The 26,683-nt window shown below is 38.2% G+C and overlaps 1 protein-coding gene across 1 annotated transcript in view; it reads right to left on the bottom strand.

Annotated features, from left to right (window-relative positions):
• ITSN2 (intersectin 2) overlaps nucleotides 1-26,683 on the bottom strand; it is an 84,640-nt gene that overhangs the window by 20,696 nt on the left and 37,261 nt on the right. Inside the window, exons 20-28 of the mRNA XM_052648268.1 lie at nucleotides 25,214-25,380; nucleotides 24,777-24,921; nucleotides 20,956-21,161; nucleotides 18,968-19,032; nucleotides 16,189-16,355; nucleotides 14,010-14,055; nucleotides 13,626-13,747; nucleotides 12,528-12,624; nucleotides 11,925-12,116 (exon numbers count right to left, since the gene is read on the bottom strand). Of these exons, the coding sequence (XP_052504228.1) occupies nucleotides 11,925-12,116; nucleotides 12,528-12,624; nucleotides 13,626-13,747; nucleotides 14,010-14,055; nucleotides 16,189-16,355; nucleotides 18,968-19,032; nucleotides 20,956-21,161; nucleotides 24,777-24,921; nucleotides 25,214-25,380 (1,207 nt within the window). The remainder of the gene's footprint in view (nucleotides 1-11,924; nucleotides 12,117-12,527; nucleotides 12,625-13,625; nucleotides 13,748-14,009; nucleotides 14,056-16,188; nucleotides 16,356-18,967; nucleotides 19,033-20,955; nucleotides 21,162-24,776; nucleotides 24,922-25,213; nucleotides 25,381-26,683) is intronic.

Genomic DNA, 26,683 nt, shown 5'->3' with positions numbered 1-26,683 from the left:
CAATTAACAGGCCTCATATAATGAGAATATAAACAAGAGAATACACATTATTTTGCTCAGGCAACCAGAGACATCTTTGATACTTCTCTTCTCACACTTCACATTCAGTCCACCTATAGCTCCATCTTCAAAATAGATCAGAGTGGTCCATAATCTGACCACGTCCTACCTCATCAACCACCATCATTTTGATCCCCCCTAACCCCCAATGTAGTCTAGCAAGCCAGAGCTATTCTATTAAAACATAGCAGGTCATAACACTCTTTGGATCAAAACCCTTCAATGGGGTGTTCTCACTCTGAGCAAAAGTCAAAGTTCTTAAAATCAGGCCACATGAAAAAATCTCCCCCATCTCCGTGGATACCTCTGTCCTCGCTGCCTCCTCCTCTTGCTCCTTCCTCATTCCAGCCACACTGACCTCTGTGTTGCTCCTCAAGCATCACAGGCATGCTCCTTGCACGTCATGTTCCTTCTACCTACAGTGATCTTCCACGTGTCCACAGGGCTTCCTCCAGATACCCATCACATCTGTCTAGTCTTTGCTCACATATCACCATGTCGGAGAAGCTTCATCTGAGTAGTCCGTTTGAAACTGAAATCCCTCTGCATCCACTTCTCCCCACCCAGCACTTTCTTTCCCTAACCTGCTTCAGTTTTCTAAGATTTCACATACTTACTCGTCTTGTTTTGTCTGCTGCTGCTGCTAAGTCGCTTCAGTCATGTCTGACTCTGTGTGACCCCATAGACGGCAACCCAACAGGCTCCCCGGTCCCTGGGATTCTCCAGGCAAGAACACTGGAGTGGGTTGCCATTTCCTTCTCCAATGCAGGAAAGTGAAAAGTGAAAGTGAAGTTGTTCAGTCGTGCCCGACTCTTAGCGACCCCATGGACTGCAGCCCACCAGGCTCCTCCGTCCATGGGATTTTCCAGGCAAGAGTACTGGCGTGGGGTGCCATCGCCTTCTCCCTGTTTTGTCTTACCCTACTCAAATATCAGCTTCAAGAGGACAGGACTTTTTATCTATTTTACAATCTTCTATGTCTCCAGTGGCTGACACATAGTAGTAGGTTTTACAAGTATTTATAAATGATGATATGAAGATAGACTCTGAGCTGCAGGAGATGGTACATAGATATTAACTACAGGCAGTCAGAAAATGATGAAAACATCCTGGGAAGTTCTTTCTGATAGACAAGAAGAATGGGAAAGCAGGAACAATGAGAGATCATGGCTACTATCAGGTCAAAGTTCCCAGACAAATAATGAGTGGTAGGCTGGGCCACAAGACCCCCCCAACCACATTCCCCCTCCCCACATACACTTGTTTTTTAGCATGTGGAGACTGAGAGACAAAATATGAATAATGATTATGAAAACTCTGTGTCCCACTATAATTGGGAACCACTCTTCTAAATTACAGCGCAAGCAAGAAAATGAGGCATCTTCACAGATAGCTGCCAAGATTCCAAAAAGTGAAGGACAAAAGGCAATCTGTGATGACTGACACAAAGAGGGCTTGTTCAGATGACATCACAAAGTCCCAGAAAGGTCCTTGCCCATTCTGAGGAGAGGAACGCCTCTGAACAATGCTGTTCTCTGTGTCCCCAAGTTCAGCTGCCAGGGTGTCACATAATGGTTTTCAGTCTCACTGTGTGGAAAATCAGTGAAAAGATGAGATTTTAACAGTAAATCCAGATGACTGAGCTGGGTGCATTTTCTGAAGGCTGCCTTTAATACTGAAGCTTTATCAAGGCAATAGGAAATTACTGGACATCTCAGTTTGTAAGAGAATAGCCTTTTATCTGCTTGGCAAATATTTACTGAGTGCAAACCATGTGCCGGGTAGCATGCTCCCACCATGAAGCCATACACATTTGTGGTTTTGCTTTTGGAAATTTAAATAATCCTTGAACCATTTTTTAAGCTCTTGTGTGGTTTTTTGAGCTTGTCAAGTTCTGCGCCATCAGGTGTTATGTCGCTTAAGTACAGAAAGGTCTGTCTGTGTATAGTCTAATGCTGCAGACCATCAGAAAGCAAAATATTTGACTATCAGAAAACAGACACATTCTAGAACTTCCAAAAGCAGCTCTAATGATAAATGCAAGTGCATCTGCATTTACCAAAATAAAATCAATTTGGTGTTATTTTTTAATTTACAGGAAAATATTATAAGCCTAAAAGACAGCAAAGACCTCCCCAAAGCAGACAGAAGTGCAGATTCTGGCCTCAAAAAGCAGTTAGTTGAAGCTGATTTTTGCATTATCTTCTAGTCTCCCAGACTGGATTCTATATCACTGACTTAACTGAGGGAATTAATGTACTATTCAGAATACAGAATATTATGAAGAGATGTCATGAAAGAGTAGTTTCATGTCCACCCAGCGCAGAACTTCCAATTTTAACAGTACAAATAACCAACATGTGTATCACTATTTACAAACCTCTGATCAATCCTCTGATTAACAAATACAAATTTGACCCCTACATATAAGCATATGGAAAATCTGAGGCTTAGTAGTTAAGGGACTTACTGTAGGATTTAGAACTACTAAATCCCTAAATCTAGGTGTGTTGATCCAAGTCTTACACTTTGAAATTCCAGGCCTTTTTAAATGGTGCTTACATGGCAATCCTATTTGGGGTGAAACACTGGCAATAGCGTGTACGAACCTGACCTGGCCTCAAGCTTACTGAATTCTTGAGAAAAAAAAGATTTCAGTAGAAATAGTTGGAATGCCAAAAAATCCAAAGGCACTGAAGAAGCCAACAGGGTCCTTATTCACCTTTAACTCTTTTTATATCTCTGTGACATCATTGGTTCCTTTACTAAACTTCTATTCGGTTACACATACGTAACAACGTGTATCTAACAGCCAATTTCAAACAGACTGTGTACCCTTTACGCTCTGTATTAGATCGTCCATTGCTACAGTACTGACCTGGGGCAACAGGAGTTTCATCTGCACATATAGTTTTTTCTTGTTATTACTAAGCAGACTGCTACACCTCTAACTTTACCCAATGGTATGACTATACAGCCTGTGTTTTCCAGCTTGTTTATGACTATATAATACTATGCCCCAAACTGCCGAGTTTAGAACACACTAATTCTGTAGCACTGCCTGACTCTGATTTCATGGTAGTTAACAGATGACCACTGGTGACAGGTTTCAAAGCAGCAGGTCCTTCCAGTACCTTGAAATGCAACTTTACCAGCCTCAATTCATTTAAAGCTGTTAATGCTCTTTACCCTCTTCTCACCTATATCTTGGAATTAAATGATGATTGTTCTAATTTTGTGATTTGAAGTAACAGCAACTCCAAGTTAGTGAGGGATGGCTAGAAGCACAAGCTCTGGAGTCAGATCTGGACACTAGTTATATTCCATCACACCCAAGATGTTTAGTTCATCACTTAGGATACAGCAAATGCTTGGTAAGCATTACCTGTTACTTCCAGTATCTATATGCTAAGACACTGGACTGGTGCTTCATAAATTGCTTAAGTCTCACCTGTAAGATAGATATTACTCTCTTCATTATACAGATGAGGAGAAGGCTCCTAGGGGTGAGCTCATAGAGCCATAATTCAAAGCAGCCACAACTTCCTATTACATTCATTTTATCATTCTTGGATTTTGCCTTTGATAACATCATTAAGACATCTCTCTTAAGCACATCTTTCAAAATTTGTTGTTGTTTAAAACAGTTTTTAAAGTGATTATAAAAACAATTTACTCAACTTAAAAATAAGCAAAGGATCTGAATACACACTTCTCCAAAAAAGACATACAGGTGGCCAACAAGCACATGAGAAGACGCTCCGTCATCATTAGTCACAGAGGAGATGTAATTCAAAATCACAAGGTATCACTTCACACCCACAAGGATGGCTTTAATAATATGTCAGATAATAACAAGCATTGGTAAAAATGTGGAGAAACAAAAACCCTTGTATACTGCTGGTGGGAATAAAAAAAAAAATAGTAGCCATTCTGGAAAACAGTCTGGCAGTTCCCCCAAATGCAAGCCATTTGATCCAGCAATTTCATCCTAGGTACAGACACAGGAAAAATGAAGGTGTATGACCATGCAAAAACTTGTGCATACATGTACATAGCATTATTTATAAGAACCAAAGAGTAAAAACCCAAATGTCCACCAATTAATATATGGATAAATAACAATGGACTCTTATTTGGCCATAAAAGGGAATGAACTACCAATACATCCTACAGCATGATGTACCTTGAAAACATAATATCCATACAACGGAGGATTATTTAGCCATAAAAAGGAATGAAGTACCGACACATCCTATAGCATGATGTACCTTGAAAACATTATGCCAAGCAAAATAAGCCAATCAAAAAAACCCCAAACATTTTACGGTTCCATTTGTATATGTCCAGAATAGGCAAACATGGAGACAGAACACAGATTAGGGGTTGCCTAGGGCTGCATGGGAGGCAGGGTGCTTAGGAAGATATGAGGGTGATAACTAATGGATACTGGTTTCTTTTTGAGGTGATGAAAATGTTCTATAATTGACTCTGGTAATGACTGCATAACTCAGTGAATATACTAAAAACCACTGATTTGTATAGTTGGGGGGACTGTATGGAGTATAAATTATGTCTCAACAAAGCTGTTACCAAAACAGTGATTATGTTCAATTTTATCCTTTTTGAATATTCTTCTTAGAGATTCTTATCCTTGTTATAATATTCAGCCCTTGCTTCCTCATCTTCTCTGCATGTACATTTTACACAAACACTGCAGCCTTTGATTTTTCTTCTTTTCATTGGTTCAAGCTACGGTTGTACTGCAGGAACTTCATTATTATGAAAATGGGAGGCAATATTAGCACTGGAGAGTAGAAGCTAAGAGCATGGACTCTGGAGCCAACCACTTGGGTTTGAACCCAGCTCTACCACTGACTATCTGTGTAACCTTGACCAAGTTATTTAACTTCTCTGTGTTTTAATTTCCATGACTATAAAAAGAAAACAGTAATAAGGACCTTAGAAAAATACCTAGACTAATAAGTACTCAATAAATAGCACATTTCCTCTTTTCATTTTATTGATATGAGCAATGGTTATATAGGTAGAATTTTATTATTTTATAAGAATGGTGATATTAGCATAACAATCTCTTTATTTTCCTAGAACCTTTGTTTCTTGTCTTCATGGGTTCCTTTCACTATACAACCCTTAACTCCTGATACCCTCAAAGGTCTGATTTTCTCCCCAGGTCACCTCATTTACTTTCACTGGCTCAGAAACTATCAATATGCATTCATGCCACCAGCTGATATACATCTGATGCTGTATATCTTAATTATATCTCATTACCTGCTGGACAATTCTATCTGGATGTCCCACGGGTACTTTGTAGTCAAAACCAAACTCATCTTCTCCCAACTGATTTTTACTGTAGCTGGTGGCACCATGATTTCTCCCTGTCACCAAGATACAAATCTGGGAATCAAACTGATCCTTTCACCTGCCCACACAATCCATAAATCCCCCACCTCCTCCCAGTGTTCCCTCAGAAACTATTCCTAATGCTGCTTCATGGTTTTTTCTCCACCTTGGCTTCACGTAAGAATCATCTGAGGAGTTTTTAAAAATCCCCATGCCCAGGCCTCACTTCAGGCCATTTAAATCAGGACTCAGGCATCAATAGCTTGTCAAAGGCCTCCCAGGTGGTGATTCCAACGAGCAGCCAGACCAGGAATCTCTGGTTTAGCCCCCGGCCTGCTCTCAAGCCTCAACTTGTCTTGCTGGCTTTCCACTTCCACTCCAGCAATAATGAACTGCTTATAGTCACCCCTCTCCTCCGGCATCCAGGCTGCTGCCTGTCTCTATCACTCTCCCCACCCCTCTACCCTCCAATCTGGCTTTCTCCTACTTATCTTATGCATCGAGCAGTTGCCTTATCCAGAAGTCTTCTCTAATTCACCAGTCTACGGATGAATCAGGCATTCCTCCTCCATACTCTCTTGTGTGCATGCGTGCTAAGTCACTTCAGTCGTGGTCAACTCTTTGCAACCCTAAGGACCATAGCCTGCCAGGCTCCTTTCCATGGGATTCTCCAGACAAGAATACTGGAGTGGGTTTCCATGCCCTCCTCCAAGGGATCTTCCTGACCCAGGGATTGAATCCACGTCTGCTGGAGGGGCAGGCACGTTCTTTACCACTAGTGCCTCCTGGGAAGTCCCTGTACTCTCTTGGTGCCCAGTAAATCTCTCTCAGTGTACTTAGCATGCTGTTTTATAATTATCTGCTTTCATGCCTTATCCTCTCACAGTTGGGTCCTACCTGAGACCTGGACCACTTGTTACTCATTTTCATATTCTCAGGATCTAGTACTCTGCATTCACTTATACAAATGCTCAACATATGTTAGCTGAAAGACTTTACAGAGATGAAGAAACGTTTTGTTTATATCATACATTGACAGATGGGTTGGATTTTGATCCACTTTTTTTCACTCAAGGTGAAACCACCAACTTGATTACTGAAGTGTAAAACTGCTTAACTCTGGTGCCTCCAAGCATCCAGTGGAATTTCTTTTATTGAATATAGATTCTTATTATTTTGTACTAAAAATGTCTTAGTCTACATTTGCAGTGAGTATTAACTTGTAAATTCCTTCCAATCTTTTTAAAGTTGGATTTAAAATTATAAATAACATAGTAGTCTATTATTATCCTAGATATTTTCTTTTATTTTATTATTATCCTAGAAATTTTCAAATCAAAATTTCTTTTGCTTTTGAGATACATACACTTATCTTGGACCAAACTATCTCAATCATTACCACTTAAAAATTTCTTTTGTCCCTTGTACTACAATACAACTTGCTGGTCTGGACCAAGAGACCACGTTAAGGGAAAAGAGAAATTCCAAAGAAATTCAAACAGGACTACAATATAAACAGTTAAAAATAAGTTTTAAAGGATGCTTCAAAAGAAATACACAATACAAGTAATGTAGTTTGTGTCCCTTTAATAAACACACTTGCATAGTTATATTACAATTTTGTAAAAATGAAAACGAATGACCTCATGCCAAGCGTGCCCAGCATTTGCACAATCTCAATACCTTTAATATTATAGTTTTCAAGACGCACAAAATAAAAATTTAAGGCAAAAAAACAGCACTTTGCAACAATTTAATAATTTATTACATTACAGTAGCATCACAGCAGCATCCAATAATGCCACTATAGGCAAAAATCTCTCAGTCTTTCCATTAGAGAGTCTATTTACAAGAATTTATAACTTGGTAAAATTCATCCTAAGAAAACTTGGCAAATAAAACTTTGGACTGGAATTGGCATTTCTTTCTCTACTTTTCCTTCCCCTACTTTATTTTAAACTATCAGAATTCATATTATATTTTAAAACACTAATGTAGCAGTTATACTGTTTTAATAGCTGTATTATTTTAAAATGACTCCCTAGGATAAAGTTTTAGAGGAAACTATACAACAGGTAGGACTGATTTAGATTTTCAAATTTTCTAAAAAAAAATCAGCTTTGGTCTTAGAACTGATTTTTTCATTGCTGGAAAACCCATCAGGTTTAATCACATACTGTAGAAATGATTACAACATACTGCAATTTTTAAATAAACACGTATTTTGATTCTTCACCTCCTACAGGGTTCAGATTTGCTCAGTTGTGCTCCCATTTTTAAAATTCTATGTTCCTGATAAACTCCTTCTAATGTCTCTTTCTAAGTAAACTGAAGCTGCCTCTTATACTGAATGAGGAAGAGAGCAAACATGTGGCTGAATATGAGGTATTGCAAAGGATTGCATGCTCACTTAAGGACAAGTTATTATTATATGTCATACCATTTCCTTTACTTTTCACTCCCTGTCAAATATATGACAAAATACCTAAACAGAGAGAGGTATTTCTGTAAATACAGTAAATTTATTTCCCAGACACTCAGTTTAAATACACCATTATAAGACTTAGTCCATAGTACCTGATGAATATATTCTTTTCATATTGATTTACAGACACTAGTCTCTACCAGAATGTCATTCTTTATAGTTATCAGTGTAAAAGTGAAGCAATTTGAGCTACAAAGATACCTTTGAAATAATTTATCAGTGTATTAAATAAGCCCAAATTCAAAATTATAAAGAGAGAATGTTATACTATACCATGTGATTAATTAAGTGGTCTTATTTCTAACCTCAGGGTTTAAGGTGGATTTAAAGTAACTGCCCTGAATTTGAACCCAACTAACATGTTCAGAAAATAAAAGGCAAGACCAAGTAACCCGTACAATTTAGAAGATCAGCTGAATTTACAAGGACCCAGTCTTTACACTGTACCCTTTAGTGACTGCAGGCAAATCTGTTATGCCACCTGTAAAATAATATTATTGCTTTCCATTTAATGTCATATTTTATAAAAGTATCATGATGATGCCAAATGCTAAAAGTTGAGGTGGTCTAGTAACTAGAAATCCCTGCCTCAGGGAGCATACATGCCTGTCACCATACATCCCAACGATGTGAAGTATTCTGGAACACAGACATTTAAATTTTGTGAAGTTCTAACTAAACTGTCGATTCTTCCTCAAGTGTTGCAAAGTTACGATTTAGGCAATATATGACTAAAATCATTCATTCATAATGTATAGGCACATTAACACAAATATTGCACAAAATATGCCTCAGAGATATAAAAACACATTTCACTCTTCTTAAAGAACTCTGTGAGGAAATAAGACTCTGTGATTGTATGTACACTTTTCCTGATAATACTTGGACATTCAGAAACAGTAGATTGCACTGCAGTTTGTAAACAGTTTAAATTGCATAATCTTCTCATTGATTTTCAAATATGATTTAATACTATCCACTAAAAGTCAACTAAGTACTCTCACATTTATAATAATGTTTTACTATCCTTGCAGTTTTTGGCTCAAGGAAAAGAAGTAAAGTCCTATGCCAAAGTTACCAATGTGGCTGAAGAATAGATATTAGGTAGAGAATTCTGAATGGTAAAATCAGTTCTGTAGCCACAAAGCAGCTTCATGGTCACAGAGGAATGCCAGCTCCCACGCAGCTTTCCTTCACTCTAATTCATTCTCAACTAGATAGAGACTGTCTGCCTGCTTCAAGGGCATTTAAACTTTTCAAGCATTCCTTATGATCTTTACTAAATACATTAAGAAGAAAGTCAACCAGTGCCCCTTTGTGACCTGGGATATGGAGTCACCTCATTAAAATAGATAACATGAATTTCTGACTTTAAAATGTATAGATATAAATTCTCTGCCTAAGGTAGGGAAAGTTTCATATCTTATAGTCAATAATGGGAGCCTTTCATTCCTCAAAAATAAGCCATTTTTAGGTAATCAGTAAAGAAGTAACAACTGACTGCTGCAGCACATCAGCAGGATCTTCACGAGCCCAGAGACCCCAGTGGACTCCTACGGTGCAGGGCTCATTCTGGGACAGCCGCAACAGATAAAACCCACCCTGTTCTGCACATATGGCTGGGTAGGGCAGGCCACTTCCCTCTTCTATGAGGTAAGAAGAGCTCCCTCAAAGTGTCATCACTCCCACACCAAAATACACAGAAAACAGAGAAACGGATATTTCCAATTCTTGGCCTTTTAACAAACTTAAATATTGGTACTTATAGTGGCATATTAGAAAGTAACAGAGGAAACAGTGCCTATCGGGGGACAAATTGCATATTGAACCAATTAAGAGCTCATTGTGATTAGGATTAGGTCAAACGTAACAGCAAAACATAAGCAGTTCTGAATTCTGTAATGAATATACATGTTGCAATAACATTAGAAAAGCATGGCAGCCCATTCCAAACCAGCAAGAACAGTTTGTGCAAATAGTGGGTCTTTGTGTGTTTGAACTCCCACCATGTAAGGGCAAACTCAGTATGCATGCTAATGACCTACAATTACCAAATTAAAAAAGGAGAAAAATGCTAAAGGATGCCAGAGTGAACAGCAGGGAAAGCCACACAAAGACCCACTATCCTTTAACTTGTTACAAATAAATTTTAACTGTAAATTAGAAACCCAGAGAAATAACCACAAATGGCTCTAACATTTGAGAACGAAGCTAAGGAATTGTGTAGGAGATATTTGATCAGGGCTGCCTGCCCTGTCTCCACGCTAGAGTCAAACTTGGATAGTGGGTCTCTGGGGTGCTTTCACACTGGATGACAACACTGGGTCCTATAAAAAGAAAAATGAGGGATAAAATGAACATAAAGCAAATCAAGTGGGTGAGAAAAATTCTACTGATTACATGCAACATCAACAAATTTGAACTACTAAAATTCTCAACCTTTAGAAAATATCCTACCTACCTAGTGAAATGAAAATTTATAAAGGCTTGAGAAACACACACAATAGTCTACAACTTAACTAGTTTTCACTGACTCATATACTCCTGCCTGTTCTTCCTTTAGAACAGTTTCATTTTTTTCTTATATTTCTTATTATAAAAGACTTAAAAGGGAAAAATATGTTCCACCATTGGAAAATAAGATAACAACAAAACATTTGGAACATGATCACTTTACATTGTAGACACTATAAAAGGCAAATGCACTGACAAACCAGAATGCCTCCAAGGATCACTTAGCCCAAGATCTTCCAGACCTAGTGGGTCTGAAAAGTACCTTCCTCTCTCAGGCCCAGGAAAGACACCTCGGGTATGTTTATTAACCAGACAAACTGGCAAGCCCTGAAAACTGCCAAACCATCAGCAGAATTTAAAAATGGTCTTTCATTTAAGTAATCCAAGTTTTATAATTTTCCTTACTACCTCTTCTGAAACCCTGAGGTATTTTTAGGAATATTCAAAGCATAAAAAACTGGACTCCACGTCCAGACTGGGAAATTCAGCTGCTCTATCTAAAGGACGGTCTTCTCTCCAAATCACAATGATCTTTATAAGCTCTAAAGTGAAAATAATGCACTAATAATTTAAAATGATAGATACAGTACAAAGTAAATTCATAATACTTGCACTTAATTGTAAACACAGCTCAGCTTTGACTGGGTTACCATTTATATGTTCTTAGAAGCTAAGTTAAAATGAAAGGCTAAAGCTTTTAGATAATTTCACAAGAATGATAAAAATACTAATCATGATGTATTTTATTAAGAAGGACAAAAAGATCAAAAGGGTGAGGAAAGGTGACCTCTATTTTATGAAGCTAAAAAAATATTTCCAAGTACTGTTTATTCTCTAATGCTACATTTACTGTCAAGTGTAAGAAAGGTGAGGTAACTATCAAGAGATAATTTTATGTAATACCAAATCGTATACATTGAGATATGGATCCCTGCAGTAAAAGTAGTAAAACAGATCTTAATTCATATATCTCTGTGGCATGAGTTACCTACCTTAAAAAAATCACCTAATGAGATTTTTGCAAGCACTTTATTTGTAAAATAAATTTTATAATTTTCTTCTAACCTGGTGATGTGTAATAACGTGGGAAATAAGCTTGCAAAATTAATAGCACCTGTACATTACAAGGGTCATTCTGCACAGCTGAACACACGAACTGCCAGCTAGTCTCTACTCTCTCTTAAGCTGAAAAAGGCTGGTGTAAAGAGAAGCCGCAGTATAGACTGTTATCACACCAAGGAACTCATGAAAGAACTAGAACTTTCTTTCAGATAAAGTCTAACAGTAAGGTCTGAAGCTAGGAAAAAAGAATTTGGAAAAAAAGCAATATAACTTTTGATTTTGTGCAAGTTTCTTATTATTTTTTCTTACTCTAAACATTAATAAACATTCGCCGAGAGTGCTCAGCTTAAGATTCTGGTTGAGAAAAGTAAGGAGTGCAGTGCTGTACGCTAAAGCTGACGCACTGCGAAGAAGTAAATAGTCTGGTATTACTCACACTGCTGACTTGGATCTGCATCCGTCGTCATCTTAACATAGTTCGAAGGGAAGAGACCAGTCACCCCACTGATTTCTCCTTGCCACCAGTCAGGATCATCCTTGTTTAAAACGTTAATAAGCTGTCCCTTGGAGAAACTGAGCTCATCCTCGTTGTTTGCTGTGTAGTCATACATGGCAATCACCTGACATACTACCAGAGAAAGAGCAACAAAAGCAACAAGTCAAATTGAGTAATTCTCCCTATTAGCATCATACGTTAAAATTCTGCTAACATTTCCCTCTAGCTGTTCTCTCCCACCCTCCTTCCTCTATTCCCTGTTTCACTAAAGCAAGAATTTCCCAAATGTAGTTTGGAAATCCAAGCAACTGCTTTGAAGTATGATGGTAGAGCAATTCAACAATTTCAAGGAGTGGTGTAGTTCAAGCATCACTGAACAGCTGGCTGTTTCTAACAGAACTTTTTAGAAAGGAAGTTCTCACAGAGGTAAAGAAAGAACAAACTTTAAAATATTTTTCAAAGAATTGGCTAATCTAAGAAATGCTGAGTTTAAAAAAAAAAAAAGCTTCCTAAGATGAAACACAAGTTAACCCATTTCCATACCAGGATGGAAGGCAGGTGTAGTTCTTTCACTACTTGGACCCAAAAGTTTAACATGGCTGGCAGGAAACCATCCTTTCTGTCGCTTTTTCCCTCTGGCCTATAAAATTAGCAAAAAGAACACAAAAAATGAGACTAAAGACAATTATTGAGACATAAACTAAAAATTAGAAAATCCAAACTGTGTAGTAAAGAATTTAACCTTGCCCAAAGGGAGGCCTGGCCTTTGCCTATGGCTCCTGGAAGGTAATCTCAACCTGTGGAATGTCTTGACTGTTAAAAGAGTGTCTCAGTTTATGTGGGGGGCCTTAACGATGCAGGAGAGCCTAATGATGTGATGATTAACGGTGGGCCCTCTGGGTCATAACATGAACACAACCTCTGGAGGGACTGGAGACTGAGTTCAGGCATGCGAACAATCAGCCGTGTCTACTTGATGGGGTTTCAATAAGCACACTGGAACCCAAGGCTGCTGCTGCTTGGCAATACTCCATGTGTACTATTGCCAGGAGATTTATGCTGCCCATGACCCCACGGGGAGAGAACAATGGGAAGCTCTGTGTTAGGAACCCTCCTGAACTCTGACCCATACATCTCTTCCCTTGGCTAATTTTAATCTAAATCCTTTTGCTGTAATAAATCGTAACCATGAGTATAACAGCTTTCAGTGAGTCCTGTGAGTTTTTATGGGAAATTACTGAATCTTGCAGTGGTCTTAGGGCCCTCCAAACTTACAATCTGTGTTAGGAGGGAGGGTATCTTGAGAACACTTGAATTCTGCACTGGCCTTTGAGGTCAATATTAAACAACTGGAAGATTCAATATGCATCTCAACACTATTTGTAGAAGTCTATTCGGAGATTGTTCAGTCTCAAAGTTCTCTGCATACTTCGCACAAATAATATTCATAAACTAAAAAGACCTTTCTAATGTTCTCCTAATAAGTAAATACCTCTTGGAGCTTTGTTAATAATCAATCAAATAATTATTAATTATTAATCAGTCAAATAAGACAAATTAAATTTTTATTAATCTGATGTTTCTAATGAGCAGGCATTACTTTTATAATAAAATTAAGAAATGTTATTTAAAAGTTATTACCTGTAATTCCCCTTGCCACCACCCACTTGTGTTTTTCTTTAGAATTAGTATTAACTGTCCTGGTGCGAGGCTAAGCTGTTCAGAACCAGAAGCCGCATATGCTGATGTTACTTGAGCAATCTCTGAAAAGAAGAAAAACAAGGGACTATGAATTCAAGACTATTAAACACCCTAGTAGTTCGTCCGCTTCATCATGATACATATACCAGGTTTCTTTAAGAAGAAATACAAGGGACTATGAATTCAAGACTATTAAACACCCTAGTAGTTCGTCCGCTTCATCATGATACCTATACCAGGTTTCTTTAAGAAGAAATATAAGGGACTATGAATTCAAGATTGGTAAACACTTTAGTAGTTTGTTGTCCTCATCATGATACATACCAGGTTTCTTGTTTGATGTTCCAGATTTGCTAGCACTCCCAAAACCCTATAAGGAAATGATACACTGTTTTATCATTTTTCAACAATCCAGGGTTAAAAGTACACAGGCTATTAGGAACTAGAGATTTCTAATTCCCAGGGTCCTCATTTCTTTAGAGGTCCTCATCTCTTAAGCAAAATAATGATTAACCTTATACTGATCAAATAAGTTAAGAATCCAATACTTATAGGGAAAGCTGACTCTGACAGAATACATTATATATAAGTAGCTGATGTTGGCAACTCAACAGGAACAGCTTGTTTTCCGAATCTTTTCTGAATATTAAATGTTAATACAAATACATTTCATTTCATCATTGCGGGGGTCAGAATTAATGTCCACCACATATAACACTTGCGCTCTGGGTATGTTAAGGGATATGTGAGTTTTGCTCCTGCTACATATAAGGTCATGCTTTTATTTTTAATTGTTTGCCATGTTCCTCCTGAACCTGACCTAAGAACAAAGACTGCATACCAGCAACTATGACCTGTTTGACTTTACAGGATAAGTTGGGCCAATCACATTTCTTATTTTTAGGAATTGTTATTTGTAGACGTTTTAATGATGGCCATTCTGTCAGGTGGTACTTCACTGTACTTTTGAATTTGCATTTCTCTAGTAAGTAGTGATTTTTTTTTTTAATTTTTTTTTTTAAATTTTTTTATTTTTTTTACTTTTTATTTTTTTTAATAGTTTTTTATTTTTTTAATTTTAAAATCTTTAATTCTTACATGTGTTCCCAAACATGAACCCCCCTCCCACCTCCCTCCCCATAACATCTCTGTGGGTCATGTTTTTCATGTGCCTATTGGTCATCTGTATTTCTTCTATGAAGAAATGTCTATTTAAGTCTTCTCCCCATTTTTCAATTGGGTTTTTTTTTTAGTGTTGTTGAGTTGTATAAGCTGTTTGTGTATTTTGGAAATTAAACCCTTGTCAGTTACATCATTTGCAACTATTTTCTCCCATTCTATAGGTTGTCTTTTCATTTTGTTTATGGTTTCCTTTACTATACAAAAGCTTGTAAGTTTGATTAGGTCTCATTTGTTTATTTTTTGTTTTTATTTGTATTGCCCTGGGAGACTGACTGAAGAAAACAGTGGTATGATTTACATTGGAGAATGTTTTGCCTGTGATCTCTTCTAGGTGTTTTATGGTGCCATGTCTTATGTTTGAGTCTTTAAGCCACAAATGTAATTTTTAAAATATTATATAATCAAATGTAGCAATATAGAGAATATTTGCATAACTCAGTGATTCAGTATTTGCCAAATGATCCATGAATGATGTCATCACACTCAGTATGCAAAACAGACTGGTGAATTTTAATGTAACAATAAGGAATGTTCACTGATTTGGCTTCAGATTCTGCACTGCAAGTAATCTACAAGAATTTAGTACTTGTCAAGTTTTGGTACAGCAGTGTCAAAGAATATCCACAGGTATCTGAACACGTTCTTAAAACACTTTTGTTATCGCTCATATTTGTGTGAGGTTGAATTTTCTTCAACTACTTCAACCAAACGTTTTCATTAAATGTTTCTGAAGATGAAGAAGTACATATTTGTTTTCCATTAAAAGCAAGTTATTTAAGTCATCATATAATGGGTTTAATTTTGTTATTTTAAAATGAATTAGTAAATTTTTTAAAATTTCAGTCTTAATTTCTAATATGGGAAATATTGCTAGATATAATCCATATATTTTCAGAAACTTTGGAGTCCCCAATAACTTTTAAGAATGTGCCAAGTTCCTGAAATCAAAAAGTCTGAGAACTGCTGCTAGTGGTAGGAGCAAGGCAGCAGGAACTCTAAGAGTGGGCTGGGTCATAATAACGGCAGAGCCTTAAAGATGTACGGATTCCTTTTAAGCCTCCCTGGATCCAAACCATTCCCTAACTTCAGTTATCATGAGGCCTGGCCCTATCTATGGCTCTTGTTCTTGGAATTTCATAAAATCATTTCTCCTTTATCTAACAGGATCTCTGTTTTAAACTATATTTTATTGGAGTTACCTTAAATGGTCTCCTTGTAACCAAAGCAGCCCAACCAAAACCATATGTAAGCATCCTTTATAAATATGAACCTTGAGCAACAGAAATGGAATGATTCTGTTTCTATACCAAAGTAACTCTACCTCCTGATCTTTTGGTTTGACATAATTTGATGGAAAAATTCCAGTTCTGTCTCCAATACTTCCTGTCCACCATTCTCCATCCTTCTGGGTCACCAATAGTTCTTCACCTTCAGTGAAAGTCAAATCTCCAGGTTCTACACTTGAATATGAATAAAGTGCAATATACTCTGTAGGGAATAAAGAAAAAAGAAACTAATTTTGGTTATAAGATTACAGAAGTAAAAAAAAGAGTGTTAATTTCCAAGATTTTAAGTAAATTTGCTGTAAAAGACATTGTGACTTAAGGAAACCTAATGTAAAGAGATGTTAAGGTAGAAAGTAGAATGAAGTAATTACTTAATAGTTACTGGGATAAGGCTGGGGCTCCCCAAGTGGTGCTAGTGGTAAAGAAACAGCCTGCCAGTGCAGGAATTGTAAGAGACACAGGTTCGATCCCTTAATCAGGAAGATTCCTGGAGAAGGAAACTGCAACCTACTCCAGTATTCTTGCCTGGAGAATGACATGGACCGAGGAGGCTGGTGGGCTACAGTCCATGGGACCACAGAGTCAGACACAACTGAAGCGACTTAGGATGGATGGAAAGCTTTATCACAGGTTTCTTTTTTCCCACTGTATCATCATCATGTCACAGAGAATAACCCCAAAGCTACAAATACATTATCAGTATCTCTACAGGGTCAAGACAGGAAAGGTTTTTTTTAACCTTGTTACATATAGTTTAATCTCTTAAATTCTTTTATATATAGTTATGCAAATGCCCACTCTTCAGCTGACATCAGTATGAGAGGCCAGTTTCCATCACAATGGTCCAGCTCCTAGTAGGTGCTTCGCATGGAATAGATGCTCCATAAATATTTGTTAATGAATAACCTTAAGGAACTATCTAAGTTTTTATATGTATTTGTTGACATGAAATTTGATCTGCAGATCATAAACTGAAGATGACCAGAACCATCATACAAAAACTATTTACTATCCACATTCCTATACTATTCAATTTAGCTGACTCAATAAAACAAAAGATGACTGCAAGGTTAAGGTATGTTGTAACAAGCGAGGTTCTTTTCAAAATGCTCCTCACCACTTTCCTAGCATCATTCCACTGCCTTTATTCCACAGTAAACCTCCGGCTCTAGGCTTGCTGGTAACTAGATTTCCCTAGGACTTCCCTGGTGGCTCAGGCGGTAAAGCGTCTGTCTACAATGAGGGAGACCTGGGTTTGATCCCTGGGTCGAGAAGATTCCCCTGGAGAAGGAAATGGCAATCCACTCCAGTACTATTGCCTGGAAAATCCCAGGGACACAGGAGCCTGGTAGGCTATAGTCCATGGGGTCGCAAAGAGTCAGACACAACTGAGCAACTTCACTTTCCTTTCCTAACCTTTCACAGCTGAGCCTTGGCTCACGCCTTTCCCTCTGTCCACCAAGCCTTCTTTTCCTTCATCACTAAGCAAGACCCTACTCATTGTTTAAGATGATTCAATGTGGCCACCTCTGTGGATTCATAGGTCTTACTCAAAACTGTGTTTTCATTTAGAATTTATTACAACTATAAGCCTATCCTTCCCGTTCTGCTGTTAGCACCTGGGAAACTGTTTTATTCATCCTTGTATATGATAAATAAAACATAATTCTAGGCTCTAGAATAGAATCTCTAAAGTAGTAGATAATGAATAAACTGTTTAACTTACTATTAAACTGATTTTCTTGAGCAATACAAACAAAATGTAAACTATTCAACTAGTTTTACAATGGATATATACAATTCATTTATAAACCTATATAACTATTACATAAAAACACTGCCTGAAATAAGGGTAGACATTTTTCAACACCTTTTCAAAATTAAGATAGTCAAACCACCCAAGGGACAACAAAAATTTCTTTGTAATATTTATGATTAAAGTATATCTTGATTTCAAATCCTACTTAATGATTTATGTGGCATACTGTAATTAAAATGCTCTCACTGCCAAGGGCCTGGGTTCAATCCTTGGTCAGGGAACTAAAAATCCCACAAGCTGCACAGTGTGGCTCAAAAAAAAGGCAATTCATAAACACTTAAATGTACTAAAATTTCCTTACATTTTAAACATCTATAATCTATAATAAAAGGAAAACAAAAAATTTTATGCTATTTCATTGCCACACTTATCTATTTATTTATTGAGGTCATGGTGGAGAGGTCTGACAGAATGTGGCCCACTGGAGAAGGGAATGGCAAACCACTTCAGTATTCTTGCCTTGAGAACCCCATGAACAATAAGAAAAGGCAAAAAGATAGGACACTGAAAGATGAACTCCCCAGGCTGGTAGGTACCCAATATGCTACTGGGAGCTGACTCGTTTGAAAACACCCTGATGTTGGGAAAGATTGAGGGCAGGAGGAGAAGGGGACGACAGAGGATGAGATGGTTGGATGGCGTCACCGACTCAATGGATATGAGTTTGGATAGACTCGGGGAGTTGGTGATAGACAGGGAGGCCTGACGTGCTGTGGTTCATGGGGTTGTGAAGGGTCGGACACGACTGAGCAACTGAACTGAACTGATATGAACTTTTATAGTACTGATTTTTTTAAAGTGTCAAGTATTTTCAGTCATATATTTTCTATCTCCTAAATATTCATGTGAAATAGAGTGGCAGCAGGTTTCTCCTAATTTCACTTTAACACTGAAGACACAAAAGCAATAAGAGTAACAACTGTGGGAAGTCAGTTATATAATCAGTCAGTAGCTAATTTGACCTCCACCTAATTTACAAATTAACAAAAGCTCACCTTCTCCCACTGTACAGGCTGCAGAGGTAGGTTTCTTGTTTACAGATGCATACAAAGCTTCTGGTCTGCCAAATAAACATACAAAACAGATAGAAAACAATAATAATACAATAAAAAAGGCATCATCACGTAAATAAAAAAGAAAGATGGTTTGATGAAGACAGCAGGTTTTTAGCAGTGTGCTCTTTTAAGGGCTAAAATTAACTGAAATGTTGTCTCAGTACAGAAGCTAGAAATACGCTCACACACAAAATCTTAGTGGATTATAAACTGCCTACTTACAAACTACTAAATTTTTTAAATCTATTTAAGTAATTTCAGTATGATTTATAAATAGTTCTTCAAATGTGAGCTATTTTGCTTTTCTAAATCTAAAAGACATTAGGCACTGGTAAATGGGCAGTTATTTGGTGAAGCACATATGGGGCTGGATTTGGTTAGAAAAAAATAAGGGCAATTATAAATTTTACTACTTGTTTAGAGCACAGTACATTTAAAAATATATACAAATAACAGCGCTTTATTTTTACATATTGGAACATATATAGCTTTTATTTTCAATTTAACCCAGGAAACTAAGAAATCTAGAAAACTGTGGCAGTAAGAAGTAGACATCTGTATATATATCAGAGGTCCCCACTTATGTGACTAAATTGTATAGTGAAGCAGTTTTCAGGTTAAAAGTGGACTCTTACTACAACTCATGGGCACACCAAAAGGACTGCCTGGCTGAATTCTCCATTACTGCAGGTTTTCAAGTTGCGTGCCTTATGTTAGAAAGGATCAGTAATCGAATGAAAAGTTAGAAGAAATGTCTTTTTAAGCATTTAAACTTAACCTGTTTGTGTTTATGTGTTCCTTCTCTGTAAAATGTTATGGAGTTTAAATAAGATAATTACCATAAAGGGTCTGGCATAGTGCCAGCACACATATCAGCTATTGCTGTTGCTACTGCTATCACACACTCTAGAATTCCACGTCAGGTTGAAAAGTCAATGTCTTCTGACATTTGAACTAAAAATTAATGTACAGAACCTTAGCACTGAAAGAATTTTTAAAGATTTTTTAGTTATTTTCATTCAATCAATGAAAAAACTCGAGACCAAGAAGGCTTACCCCATACAGTCTAGCAAAAATGGTAGAATCAGAACTCAAAGATCTTAATTTCCATTGACCCCATTCCTTTAAAATAAATCATTTTGCTTTTCTTTTTAGACCAGCTTCCACATAAAACACAAGTGATAATTACCCACAGCTACATTAGAGTACTTGGTTCTTGGTAGTAAAGATGTTTGATGACCTGACTCCTCTAGAGACTGGGAAATAAAGACAAGAGGCCCCATCTGGTTTTGTTTTTTGTTCATGCAAAAGAAAGTGTGTTCTTTCGTTAGCTCCTCTCTTCACTAAGCAAGTATGACTGAGCAGCTACTAGGCATTAAGATCACACTAGGGATCAAAAATCTAAAAAGCAAACAAAAAAGACATGAATCCCACCTCCTGGAGCTTATGACCTAATAAGGAATATAGGTAAGAAGGGAAATAGCTACAACACAGTGTGTCATGAGCACCAAGAAAGGTGACCTGCAAGGAACTGTGGAGATCCAGAGATGGGAGAGGCAGAGGTGAGGCCCTCAGTAAAGATTTATCTAAATATTGACAGTTTACAGTAACCAACAAGGGAGAAAGCTCCAAAGGCAATGAAAAATAACTTCTCTAACTGACCTGCTGGTACAAAGAAAGCAAACGATCTAAAATTTTAAGCACTTCGAAAACTTTAGGAATCTGAAATAACTAGAATAAAAGATATTCTAAAACTGGTACAGATACCTTAGGTATGATTTTGTTTCACTCTAGGAATCACCATTCTGATATTCAGACTTAAGTTTAAACTTCTAATTTTCCTGCACAGCCAGTTGGACTGTGGCTGACTCATCAGTGAAACTGGCAACATCCACATCTCATGGAAACACACAAAACTAAGTGCTTACTCTTCCCGCTTAACTTCACTCCCAGGAATGATTTTGACGTAAGATTTCGGAAACCATCCTCTTCCTCCATGAACCTCCCCAAACCACCAATTTTCTTGCTGCTCCAAGACAGTAATGATATCATGCTTTGAGAAGTTCAAGTGGTTTTCCTTCTTTGCCGTCCAAGAACAAAGGGCCTGTGCTTTCAGGTTTTCCACAACTTGTCCCTGTGAAGACAAAACCACAAAATCAAAAACACACAGAAAACAACGACAACTGTGATTTCTGTTTCCCAGGATATAACATACTGACTGCTCTAACAGCAGACTGGTTTGGTATGGCGGTGAGTTATTATCAATGATGACTTAAGATAATCTACTAACTGACTTAAAATTATATACGACAGACGACCATCTGAATAAAGACCCAACACTTACCATTCAAGGAGACCCCTTGGCATTAAGCACCATGGGTACTCACATAACAAATGAAAAGGGAAACCCTTTCTTTCCTCACTTTCAAGTCTCCGCATTGCAGTGGGTCCAGTTTATTCCACTAGGAATGGAGATGCAGCTGTGCTTGACCTTCCTCCACTTTTGTTTTCTTCTCGTAACTTCTTCATATTCTGATTTCTCCTTTCTTTTCTTCTCTCAGAGGAAGGAGTGTTTCTGTTTTGTTGATAAGGCTAACCCCTCTACCTGGGCTCTAAACTTTCTACCAGGCCCTCCCATCTTCTAAAAATATTTTGTAACATTGTGAATTCTCTCTTTTGAATCTTTAATTTCTTTACTTCTCTACTTCATTCTACCTCTAACTTTTTAAAGAAACAGAAATCTTGCACTTGCTTTCCAATTTCACCCCTCAGTCCATTCTAATTTAGGTTCTGCAACCGTTGTAATACTGAACTTCTTGACATGATCATTGATAATTTCAGAGCCAAAAGCTTCTTCAAACCCTTACTTTCCCTGATCTCTGATTGGTGGTGACATCACTGAAATCCCTCCAGTTTCCTGAAGCTCACTGTCTGGTGACTGACGGCTCCTCTTTGGTCCAGCCTCTTTCTCTTCCTGTTTCACATGATTTCTCTTAAAATCTTATTTACGCCTGCTGCTGCTGCTGCTGCTGCTGCTGCTAAGTCGCTTCAGTTGTGTCCAGCTCTGTGCGACCCCATAGACGGCAGCCCACCAGGCTCCCCCGTCCCTGGGATTCTCCAGGCAAGAACACTGGAGTGGGTTGCCATTTCCTTCTCCAATGCATGAAAGTGAAAAGTGAAAGTGAAGTCGCTCAGTCGTGTCAGACCCTCAGCGACTCCATGGACTGCAGCCTTCCAGGCTGCTCCGTCCATGGGATTTTCCAGGCAGGACTTCTCAAATCTGTATCTTTTCAAATGTATATACTTTCGTTTACTTATTTCTGGCTGGGCAGGGTCTTCGTTGCTGCTCAGGCTCTTCTCTCGTTGCAGGGAGCGGGGGCCGCTGTCTAGCTGTGGCGCTCAGGCTTCTTGCTGCAGTGGCTTCTCCTGTTGCGGAGCACAGGTTCTAGGGTGCGCGGGTTCAGAAGGTGAAGCTCGTGGGCTTGAGAGCACAGGCTCAGTAGTTGTGGTGCACAGGCTTAGTTGCTCTGTGGCATGTGGGATCTTCCTGGATCAGGGATCAAACTCATGTCTCCTGGATTAGCAGGTGTATTCTTTACCACTGAGCTACCAGGGAAGCCCTCAAATCTATATTTTAACTGTAACTTAATCTTTTGACCTCTAGACTTGTAAATCAAGCTGCCTGATGGGCCTGGCCCTCATGCTTAGGTATACAAATACCTAAGTGATACATCTGAAATGTAATCACTTTTAGAACTCACCAAACCCATTCCTCCTACACTGCACAATGATACCACCATCCTCTCAGTCACTTGAGCTAAAGACCCTGAAGAGGTATCTTTAACTGCAACTTCTTCCTCATTCCTCCTGTTCAATGGATTGCCAAATTTGGGTTGACCGATACTTTTTTAAGTCCCTCCCCTCTTCTGTGTATTTTCGCTACTGTGACACTGGTTCACAGCATCACCTGTTACTACTGTAATATCCACCCTTTGGTGGTCTCCTCCCTTTGCTTCCTTCTACCAATCTGGCCTCTATATGACTGCCAGAGTTCTCTCTCTAAAATACACAACTTAACTCTCCTTTTGAAAACCTTCACGGGCTTTCCACTGGTAGCTCAGATGGTAAAGAATCCGCCTGCAATGTGGGAGACCTAGGTTCGATCACTGGGTTGGGAAGATCTCCTGGAGAAGGGAACGGCTGCCCACTCCAGTATTCTGGCCTGGAGAATTCCATGGACAGAGGAGCCTGGCAAGCTACAGACCATGGCGTCGCAAACAGTCAGACACGACTGAGCAACGTTCACATGGACTTTCCACTGCCAGCTGCTTAGCATGGCATTAAACGCTTCACAAATAAATCTCAACCTCTCTCTCCAACTACATTTTAACCCTTTCTTTATGAATCTGGTAATCTAGCCACACTATAAACAATACTTGTTTCCTATGAACTCCTGTGTTAACATGCCTCAGTGACTTTCCCCAAATTGTTCATTCATAGGAGTAACTTTCCTTCTCTGTTAAAAGCTTGCTCATTTTTGAGGGTTCTACTGAAATGCCTTAACTATTGTGAAGTCTGCTCTGATTCCCACTGGTTGAACTGAAATACTCTCTCTGCTGTATACCCTTTAGGATTTCATAAAATATCTTTATTACAACACTTCTCATACAGTTATTTATTTGTGTCTTCATTAGCTGATGACTTACTAATGACAGAATTTTCTTTCATTAAATTTCTAGCACAGAATAAATGCCTAGGACCTATGGTCACACAGCAAACATTTTTTGAGTAACGTGAAATTTGCAGGACTCTATTCTGATAAAGTCTGCAATTTCTTTTTAATAATGTTAATGTAACAATGGGCTTCCCTCATAGCTCAGTCTGTAAAGAATCTGCCTGCAATGCAGCAGACCTGGGTTCCATTCCTGGGTCGGGAAGACTCCCTGGAGAAGGAAATGGCAACCCACTCTAGTATTCTTGCCTGGACAATCCCAGGACAGAGGAGCCTGGCAGGCGTCCATGGGGTTGCAAGAGTCTGACATGACTTCGCCAGCAATGTAAATGCTTGCATCTTGGTTACATCTAAACCAGAGGCTAAATACACATACAATACAGTTCTCACACAATGACTTAATTAAGGAAAATTACAAACAAACAAAAATCCCCCCAAGCCCACAGCTCTTCTTATAATAATTACAAATTAAGAATATAATCAATATTTGTAACGATGATATTTTGAGTTTAGAAACCTTAGCTGGTAGGAACTTGTTACTAAGAGAACAAATTGTTGCTGCTGCTGCTAAGTCGCTTCAGTCGTGTCCGACTCTGTGCGACCCCATAGACGGCAGCCCACCAGGCTCCCCCGTCCCTGGGATGCTCCAAGCAAGAACACTGGAGTGGGTTGCCATTTCCTTCTCCAATGCATGAAAGTGAAAAGTGAAAGTGAAGTCGCTCAGTCGTGTCCGACTCTTCGTGACCCCATGGACTGCAGCCTACCAGGCTCCTCCACCCATGGGATTTTCCAGGCAAGAGTACTGGAGTGGGTTGCCATCACCTTCTCCATAAATTGTTGAGAAACCCCTAATAATTTCTTCAACTTTGTATCACACATGAACGGTTAAGGACCGAAACGAAATGCTACAAATGGTAAATGAATCAATGAAGCCTTTGTGCAAAAATCTTCATTCTATTTTATATGAAGCAGGAGCAATATTAAAGAATAAAACACACAAAAATGAAATATACAAACCTGTCCATGAATCGGTGATACAGACACAGGGGACACAGTGCGAGTAAAAGCTGATTTTTTCTGCCATGATGTGTTAACACTTAGGTTTGAAAAAGATACATTTTGATAATCAGTCACAGATGCTGGTTGGTTTGAAGAAAGTGATCTATAAATATAACAATATGATGTAAGTATACTTAATTATTTAGAATCTAATGAAGTACTACCAATTTATCTACTCATATATATAATATACATAGTGCTTAAACACAAATTAATAAAAAAAAAGACCTATGTTTTTATTTACTAAACTTCAGTATTAAATTTGGAATAAAACGTACTCTGACAGAGTCCAGTACAGATTACAATATGATTAAATATCAGGTTGACACAAATACATAGTAGGGATTCAAACATGTGCCGCGATATATAAATTCCGTTATTAGCTAAAAACTTACTCAGAAGTTGAGGTAGCAGATACTGTAGGAGGAAGTAAGGCCTTCTTAGGAGACACAGATTTTTCACTTGATGTCACTTTTTCTACATAATTGCATGGAAACCAGCCAAAATTTCCTTGAAAACCACCATAAAGCCAACCAGGTTCTCCTACAGTTTTCTCGTCAACCTATGGAAACAAAAAGAAGAATTAGCAGTGGTTGGAAAGCCACATATTTGCAAAGAGAAGAGACGCAGAACACTGTCCAGCAGCCTAATTTTCAGAATCAAGTCCATCTAACTACATGGTTAAAGCATTTTCTACAATAGGTTACTACCTCTAACAACTGACAAGGGGCCCTTTTAAACTTAAATTTTTAATTTTATCCAAGTTAATACACAAAAATAGTTCACAAAGACCAGTAGAATCTCCATGAAGGCAAGAACAACAAACCCCAGGAATTATACAACCTAAACCTGATTTAAATATTTGGTCTCAAGGTGAGGAATTACTGAAATGTATGAGTACTGGTGTTCAAATACTAACTTCCTCTTTTTCTTACAAACTTTTAAAAGCATAATCTCTTTAATATTGTTTCCTATTATTTTCTGCCTTATGAAAAAGAAACTGCTGATTCATTTATTCTTCAGTTAGGCCAGATTTGCTTTGTAAGCAGTCAACTTTAATCAATTTTATACTTGTCATTTATGATTATAATTAATTTCTAGTTGGCAATTTACATAGAGACCTAAGATAGGAAATTTTACATAATTCTCACAAGCCTAGAGAAACTATAACTTCAAAAACAGCATTAACAGATAAGACTAGAAACAGAGGTTGTGATGAAAAATGTTGCCAGGGTACAGAGGAATTTCTAATTTATTCCACTTTCTCTCAAACCTCCTCTGCCACTTTTTCGCATGAAGTTGATTAGATCTTGCCTCCTATCTTAACAACAATACAGAAGCCCTCAGATTTGACTTCACCTCTACTTCAGCAATATTTATGATCCCATCCACTCTTTCATCCAGCCCTCCAACCACAAAGGAAAATGTACCCAGTCCTTCCACCTCTCCCTCTTCCTGGGCCCTCCACATTGTCAAGAATCTTTCTCGTCTCCATCCGCTGGTCAGAACAGAGAGGTCTGACAGGGAGGCCTGAGGTGCCTTCCTGAGCGTTTGTGCTCTATGTGTTGATCTCAATGGTGGCTTCAATGATTTACGTTGTCGTCGTTTTACTTGTGAAGTAGTGACTCTTTTGCGACCCCATGGACTGCAGCCCGCCAGGCTCCTCTGTCCATGGGATTTCCTAGGCAAGAATACTGGAGTGGGTGGCCATTTCCTCCTCCAGGGGGATCTTCCTGACCCAGGGAATGAACTCATATCTCCTGCACTGGCAGGTGGATCCTTTTACCACGAGCCACCTGGGAAGCCCCTTCAAAGATTTACATATGTGTATAAATTATTAGAGCTATTCACTGATGGCTGTGCAC

Source organism: Budorcas taxicolor, chromosome 11 (assembly GCF_023091745.1).
Source record: "Budorcas taxicolor isolate Tak-1 chromosome 11, Takin1.1, whole genome shotgun sequence".
In the NCBI taxonomy this organism is placed as follows: domain Eukaryota; kingdom Metazoa; phylum Chordata; class Mammalia; order Artiodactyla; family Bovidae; genus Budorcas; species Budorcas taxicolor.
This window is presented reverse-complemented; position numbering and strand designations above follow the sequence as displayed.